The 8,454-nt window shown below is 32.6% G+C and overlaps 2 protein-coding genes across 2 annotated transcripts in view; both read left to right on the plus strand.

Annotated features, from left to right (window-relative positions):
- Nucleotides 1–8,454, plus strand: part of LOC139512619 (nose resistant to fluoxetine protein 6-like) — a 499,632-nt gene that overhangs the window by 115,096 nt on the left and 376,082 nt on the right. The gene's annotated exons all lie outside the window — the stretch shown is intronic.
- LOC139512626 (D-beta-hydroxybutyrate dehydrogenase, mitochondrial-like) lies at nt 8–7,171 on the plus strand. The gene is made up of 6 exons (XM_071300372.1): nt 8–245; nt 2,614–2,811; nt 3,328–3,480; nt 4,941–5,134; nt 6,085–6,324; nt 7,070–7,171. Exons 1-6 carry the CDS (start codon nt 50–52, stop codon nt 7,169–7,171), a joined length of 1,083 nt encoding a protein of 360 aa, XP_071156473.1. The 5' UTR covers nt 8–49.

Raw genomic sequence — 8,454 nt, forward strand, 5'->3', positions numbered from 1 at the left:
ATTAACATGTGTCAAGGTTCTTATCTTTCCTGTGATATCAGTACACAAAATGAACATAACGACTGCCTATCGCTTACTGTGTATTGTTTTCTTCATTTGGTTTGTGTTCAATATATGTGTGAATTATTATGTCTATCTATTTGTATTAATAATTCTGAAATTAACATTTGTCTACCTGGAGCAAAACTATAAGAAGCTGTTACCCGTTCAAAAAAGATGTGTTCTAATTACTGGATGTGATACAGGTAATTAAATACAGTTGACGTAAAGATACTATATTTTCATTCATATAATGTATTACTTTATATTTTGGACAATTTTCATTGTTTTCTTCTTTAAGTATTATGATAATGTAATTCGACCATGTTTTTGAAAATTAGACATGTGTGGTGTTTGTCGTTGATGGATTATGTTCGTTGTTGTTCTGCAGTTTGCATGTTTTGTCGACTATGATATTATTTAATTTCGCGTATCTCTGTGATGAATGTTCTTTTGTGTGTTTGTGTTGTGTTTCTGTCACGAAGTATTGTCATTTAAGGGATATTTTTTTAAAACTTTTTCATAAATCGGGAGGCTTGGTTAGCCATTAAACTCGGTTCAACCCACCATTTTATCTTTGAATGTCCTGTACCAATTCAGGAATATGGCAGTTGTTTTTAAAAAAGGGACGAAAGATACCAGAGGGACAGTCAATCTCATAAATCGATTTTAGATACAAAATGTAGTTCGTTTTTATGTAATATGGGGTTTGTTTTAGTTGCCCTTCATTGAGCCGGTTATTTCTTTGTTTTTCTCTTGAATATAAATAAACTCATCATAAATAACAGGACTAAAATTTTACTCTTACGCCAGACGCACGTTTCGTCTACAAAAGAACTTTCATTGACGCTCGAATCAAAGGAATGTTTAGAAGGCTAAATTAATTACGAAGTTGAAGAGCATTGAGGATCAAAAATTCCTAAATTTTGCCAAAGACAGCTAAGGTAATCTATTCTTGAGGTAGAAAAGCCTTAGTATTTCAAAAATTCAAAGTTTTGTTAACAGTTAATTTATCATTATGAACATATCAATGATAACTCAAGTCAACACAGAAGTGCTGATTACTGGGCTAGTGATACCCTCGGGGAAATAAATCTCCGAAATTGACGTGTTTCCCTCGGTTGTAGTTTGTTAAACGGATTTGTGTTTCTCAATTGATGTATGACTGTTGATAAACCGATATACTTATGTTGCCTTCATTTACAAATAAAAAAAAAGAGACTTTCTAGAATCTAAAAGTAAATATTGATAACGATCGATTTTAGTGAGCATGGCATGCTTAGAGGTAGATAAGAATACGTACTTATGAAAAAGTGATAACAGCTACGGAACACCTTATATTGGTGACATACAACTTAAAATAGGTGTCAAGTATAATTACAATATTAACCATGCTGTAACAAGAGGCGTACAAAATTGCCATATAAGTAAACTCGTGAAAGATACCAGGATAAAATACGTTTATGCTGGTTCATGGCGTCTTCCATTTAATAAACATGCAAACATTGTCGTTCCAATCTAAAATGTAAACAACAATAATACTAAACTCCAAGGAATAATAAAATCAGAAGTCCTTTATAAAATTGCAAAATCAAAAGCTCAAACATCTGTACCAAGTAAGGAATATGACAGTTCTTGTCCATTCATTTTTGATGCGTTTTGTTATTTTATTTTGCCATGTGATTATGGACTTTCCGAATTGATTTTCCTCTAAGTTCAGTATTTTATTGATTTTACTTTTTACACATCAAACGAATAGAAAACAACTGTCATATTCCTGACCTGGTATAGGCATTTCCTTATGAAGAAAATGGTGGATCAAACCTGGTTTTATAGCTAGTTAAACCTCTCACTTGTATGACAGTCGCATATAATTCCATTATATTGACAACAATGTGTTCACAAAAATGAACAGACATGTCAGGTAAAAAGTTCAGAAATAGGGATACAACAGTCAACATTGTGTTATACTAGTAGTCTTAATTACTAAAATTTTCGATCAAAGAAAAGCAAAATGACATATATACGAAGCATTTAGGCAAAAAGTGGGAGATAATAATCTTGACAATAATCAATAAGCAAACACTTCTAAAAGTGCAATCTTAATTCATTTTTTAATCAGCAAATCAACTTGTTAAACACATCTCCGTGTTTTATTTTTTTTTATTTGAAGGTTAAAACGCAAAAACAGGATTATTTCTGTAAAGATTTTAAATATCTGATTAAAAATAAGTACAGAATACGTTTCAGCTTATTTGGCCTAGTATCGTCTTCAGTCAATAATAGTATTTAGATTCGTTTGATATTGAGATGTCTCACAGGTTGACACAAGGCCGGAATTTTTTTCCACAAACTTTACAAACAACTTTCAGTGAAATTAACGGTCTACAATCAAAGTCATTACTGAAAAGTATAACACCAAGCTCTGCTCGTCTATTGTACTATTGCATATCTGCACCGTGATGTGTGTATGGAATATTATTATTTCAGCTTTATTTGGTTCCTATTATAAAACAGTGTCTTTTTTGTAAAGTGGTGTTGTAAATGTGTAATGGTCATCTTTGTTTTCTACAGGTTTTGGACATCATCTGGCGAACCGACTAGCGGATGATGGCTTCAATGTATTTGCCACTGTTTGGAAAGTCGATAGCTCTGGAGCCAATAAACTTAAAAAAAGAAAGTCAAATATGCATGTTATTCAGATGGATGTCACTAAAATAGACGAAATAAAAGCTGCTGTTTCTTTCGTAAATACCAAAACTAAACAAAAAGGTAAGATGAACAAACAAGACAGATAGATTTAACATATCATATCAAATCGAACAGACGAAAGTCACGGACAAAGCGATAGATTTAAACATCAAACCCCAAATCAGAAGGGCTTCGAACAAAACAAAAACAGAAAAGGCCGAATACTGCAAAGCTTATGTCCTTAATCAATTGTTTGGAACCATTTTTACCGCACAAGAACAAAGGCGTAAGCTATTGTCTCAAGCCTATAGGTGATACTATCTAAGTACATTTTAAAAAAAAGCATGACAAACGTTTCATTTGTTGTATGAGAAGGTTAATTCAAACAAAGTTTTTGACCTGAATCACTTGAAAATAAATAAAACAAGAATATTAAACATTGATAAGGACAATCGCAGAATGCTTAAAGATGTGGCGTCATCATAAAAAGTAAAATTATTTGTATTCATCGTGCATTAAAGTAACAGACATCCGAAAACATAGGTAATTAAAGATCTATTCAAATAATTTGTTTTCTTTTATTTTGTGAATATGCAGGCTTATGGGGTGTAGTAAACAATGCCGGTTTCAACATATATGGAGATGTAGAAATATGTACCATGGATCATTACAGAGCTGTATTAGATGTAAACCTGTATGGAATGATATCAGTAACTAAGGCATTTCTACCACAGATCAGAAACAATAAAGGTACACTTTCACATTGAATATAAAAGTATGAAAGAAAAATTCATTTTATGAAAAAAACACTAATCTCGTTCTCATAAAATACTAGATCTAAAAGTTCATATTTCTTCATAAATATCACCATTCAGTCAGAGCTAACTTTATACCTCGTGTAGATGTTAATGAGGACAAATAAACTGAAACACAAAAAAAATGAAAAAAGTCTTGTGTCACATAGTAAATTTTCTGGTGAAAACCAGTGTTCTGATTTATGGTTAACAACCATTGTTCTGATTTATGGCTAACAATCATATTTGGCAAACAACGACAATGACTGAATTACTGGTTCCTGACCTGTTAGGAGCACATAAAGAATGTGTCAGGATTAAAGATATCTATAGAATATAAAAAAAGAAGATGTGGTATGATTGCCAATGAGACAAATATCCACAAAAGACCAAAATGACACAGACATTAACAACTATAGGTCACCGTACGGCATTCAACAATGAGCAAAGCCCATACCGCATAGTGAGCTATAAAAGGCTTCGATAAGACAATGTAAAACAATTCAAACGAGAAAACTAACGGCTTTATTTATGTTTAAAAATGAACGAAAAACAAATATGTAACACATAAACAAACAACAACCACTGAATTACAGGCTCCTGACTTGGGACAGGCACATACATAAATGTGGCGGGGTTAAACACCAACCTACCATAATAATAAAAATAGACATATCAAAAAAAATAGACAGTGTAATAATCGCACAATATAAGAATAGATTTAAAGAAATATTTAGTAGTTTCATCGCCGAGGGTATCACCAACCAAGTAGTCAGCACTTCGGTGAATTATCATGTACACGAAACGCGCGTCTGGTGTATCAAATCAAAAGCCTCATACCATTGATACCAACTATTAGTAACAACTTGATTCGTTAGATCGGTTCAAAGCTAAAAACAAAGAAAGCAATATAAAAGTATTAAACATCATTTTTCAAGATACTTATTGAGAGGGAGATGAAACCATCCCCTGATTTTTGGTGGGGTTCGTGATGCTCAGTGATGTTAAGTTTTCTATAGTGTGAGTTATGTGCTGTTGATATTCTGATTATCTTTTTCTTGTCTTTTGTTTTGCCATGTCGTTGTCAGTTTCTTTTCCAACTTAAGAGTTTGAATGTCCCTGTTGATATCTTACGCCTTTCTTTCAGGTTGATAACATTTAAGAATAAGTGTACTTGAAGTATCAATAAGTTTGCAAGGATCTTAATTTTACAGTTCTATACACAAGACTACCGTAAAAATTCGGATGTAATGTCTCATGAGAAATAAGGTTTCTTCAACTACAGTCAAACTTCCAATCCATGTTATTTCGAAGAAAAAATTAAGTAAAGGTTTTAATTAAATAATTTTTGTCGTAATCTTCTGTTTTAACATTATAACATCGTAGACCAAGTGTTTTGCGATCTTCTAATTTAAGGTCGAATAGTGAATGTTTCCAGTGTAATGGCTCGCCTTAACTACCCGGGTAACACAAACTACCAAATATCAAAACATGGAGTGGAAACAATGAGTGACTCTTTGAGACTTGAGATGATTAAGTTTGGCGTTGGAGTGTCAATAATAGAACCTGGGGAGTATGATGCAGCAACGTCTTGCAGCAGTCCAGAAATGGTAAACTTGAAATCGTTTTTTGTAAAATGTTTAATGCGATAAATTTTGTGTGTGTGTGTGTTTGTGAATGTGTGTATTTGGCCCAACACAGATACAGTTATCTTGTTTATCTTCAAAAATAAGTTTTATATTCTTTTTCGTGTTTAAAAAAAACTGTAATGTCATTTGAACTTGTCATTATGCAGAATTGGCGGAAACTTGCTTAATAGTTCATACCTATATGTATGAATTTTGTAGGTATCAAACGCCGAGAAGTGAATATGTGAAATAATGCAAAATCGGTAAAAATGTTTGAATAAACCAACAGATATTGAGTAAATCTACGATTGTGACGAATCAAAGACTTGTATGTTATGTATACCGTCTATTGTTCTAGTACTGTATGAATATAATTTTATTTAGTGTATTTTTCTGTTCATGATCCATCTGATAAAGAAAAGTTGATTTTTATGCTCAATCCATCAACACCATCACAAGTAAATAAATTGGGGTCCTACATCAAAAGGTCATTAGAACTGAGGACAGGGGACACTGGAATATTTACTTTAAATGAACGATTGTGTATATATACATGTGAATTATAGTTATATTGTTTACTTATTTTATATGTCACAAACTTAATGTTTAAAGTTTATATCGCAATAAATATTTGAATTTGAATTTGAAATTTATAAGTAATTGGACAAAATTGGAGAAGACCCTTGACGCAATAATTCACTATGCACTGTATATCTCGTAACAATCTATGCAGAAAGTGGCAAACACAACGGATTAGATTATCTGACTATCATTATGACTGTGAATCTGAAGAAAGCCCTGCCTAAAGAGCCATGTATCTTGTAATGGTATAGCCAAAGTCTACCACGTATCTATTTTCAACATACTTTTAAGGCTTATTAAAAGAAAGCAAAATTCCGTCGTTATAAGTGTTTCAATATGGGTTTTTTCAGTGCAAGAGAGTGAAGGCAGATTGTGAGCAGATGTATGATAGAGCATCAGAGGAGGTTAAAGCGGTTTATGGGAAGGACTACTTCTATCTACCATATGAAAACATGAGGCAATACGGGGAGACCGGGTCATCACCTACTCCTAACCCAGTATTAAACGCAATTGAAGATGCCTTATTAAATGTCCACCCTAAAGCACGATACCTTGTTGATGGTGGAAGTGGTCTTATTGACAAGACGGCAGTAAGTTGTTTTAGTATTGAATACATTAGAAAAGTCACGGCGTTAATTATTTTTGAACGTAGCCATGTAAAAGTTCGTGTTTGAATATTTAATAAATAAAACTAAGATAAGTAAATCGCGAAAAATGCTTTCAACGTACGAAATTGAAAGAATGTTATTTTTTCAATCAACCTAAGTACTTATTGTCCATTATTCTCTTGCCAATTCAAAATATCGTATTCCAACGTTTTTCTTTTTCATTTTTATATGTTCGGTTGATAACATTACACAAATGTTTTAAAGAGGCTTTCTTGACGGTATGAAACTTTTTTTCTTTCGACGTACCTTGGTTTTAGGGTGAAGTTATAATCAGAACAGGTATCTTTACTGATAAAAGGCCCGTCATATGTTAGTTCATAAAGCTCAAGTTTTTATTCTTCTTGTCTTAAGTTTACTTGTGACATGTACTTTGTATTTCATTTATTATTTTCTAGATTTTTTTGGTTCTTATTTTGACAAATGTACACACAATCAGGTAGTGTAAGGGTTGCAAATGTAACATTGTCGCTTTGGTATACTTTTTGTTTACTTATATTAAGTCATTATTGTATTACCTCAATAGTTTTTGTTGATCTTAAGAAATTACAATCAGCTAGACAGAAATAATGTACTTCGCTACTCACTCGAATTTAAATTATATAAAACATTTCATACAATTTAATGCTCAAGATTGCTATTTGTATTTTTTTATACTGTTTTTTTGCAGATAATGGCCAGAATAGACAGTCTTCTACCAGAATACGTTAGTGATTTTATTTGCAGTAGTAGAACTGGGTGTTATAAATCACCACGTGATCAGTCTGCTTGAAAATGAACATTAACTGATATCTATACTATCTATACTATTAAACGAGAAGACTTCATTTTGTATGTCGCTTCTCTTCCTTCTTCAATAAATTAATCATCATGGCTCTGTGTTCTTTAGGTAACATGCATTGTCGCTTTTGCCATCCATTCTTATGATTATCCAGATTGAGTTATTTTGGGAGAAAAACGACAAAATAGGTGTCCGGATATTGTTTCCGTTAACAGACTGACTTTTAGTCATAGATAAGACTTCCGGTTTTAAACATGCACAAGAACAACCAATCGTATGATAAATTACAAAAATGAAAAATAAATAAGCCAATCAGAGCGTTCTCCATATCATGGTTTTTAGATCGCAAGAACCACTACTATTATACCTCCTCAGAGACAATTATCATATTTTCGCGTTTATCCACCTATAAACGACGATTATACTACTATAATATACAGAGACTCTGTATTCTGACTACTTTTTTTCTGAAATATTTACTATCTAAAGGGTCATACCAGTTGCATATATATTGAAATAAGTAAAACATGTGGGCATAAAAACTTATTGTTGAAAGTGAAAACTTTAACCTGAAGCCGGACAGAAGGACAGACGAACGAACGAACGGACGAACAAACTAGAAAACGTAATTCCCATGATAAATGGGGCATAAAAATTTAATATTGAAAGTGAAAGTAGTGATTTGGCCAAAATGGAAGTAGGATAGAGATTAGAGGGAGGCAGGACTTATTCGGGACTTCGGGATCGGGTGTTTTTAAGCTCGGGATTAAGGGATTGATCTTTACGGGATGCGGGAATATTTTTTTTTAAATTTCGGGATGTCGCCGGATATGAATTTCGCTAAAATACGCACCTCGGACTTTCATGTTTTTAAGTCTGGGATTTCGGGATCAAGGCCCCTCAGACCACCCCTTAAATGTCATTTATACGAGATTCAAATCCTACCATTCGCATCTTAATAGGGCTCTCAAAAGGAAAAGCACTGATGGATTGTCCTAGAAGCACATTTTATTAGAATAATAAGCAGTTTCATTTATTTCATGTTTGAAGCGGTGCAAATTTTTAATTTAATTTGACTTTTACCAAAAAATGCATTGTAGCAAATGGGAAGAATAATTGTGGTATAAGGCCAGAAACACGAAAAATAATTGAATTTAACAGAAAGGAAACACATAACGGACTTTGAAAAAAGGGAGAGGGCTTTTGATACCTTATATGAATTTCTCCAGTCATAATATCTTTTACAAAAATTCATCCTACAACAGTTTACAAGA

The sequence above is a fragment of the Mytilus edulis genome, chromosome 2, assembly GCF_963676685.1.
Source record: "Mytilus edulis chromosome 2, xbMytEdul2.2, whole genome shotgun sequence".
Taxonomy (NCBI): domain Eukaryota; kingdom Metazoa; phylum Mollusca; class Bivalvia; order Mytilida; family Mytilidae; genus Mytilus; species Mytilus edulis.

Bases quoted from the DNA above. Each gene is read 5' to 3' on its own strand.
- LOC139512626 (XM_071300372.1), top strand. From the start codon at position 50: ATGAACATAACGACTGCCTATCGCTTACTGTGTATTGTTTTCTTCATT. The intron at 3,481-4,940 runs GTACACTTTCAC...TTCTAATTTAAG, and splicing joins ACAGATCAGAAACAATAAAG to GTCGAATAGTGAATGTTTCC. The intron at 5,135-6,084 runs GTAAACTTGAAA...GGGTTTTTTCAG, and splicing joins CTTGCAGCAGTCCAGAAATG to TGCAAGAGAGTGAAGGCAGA.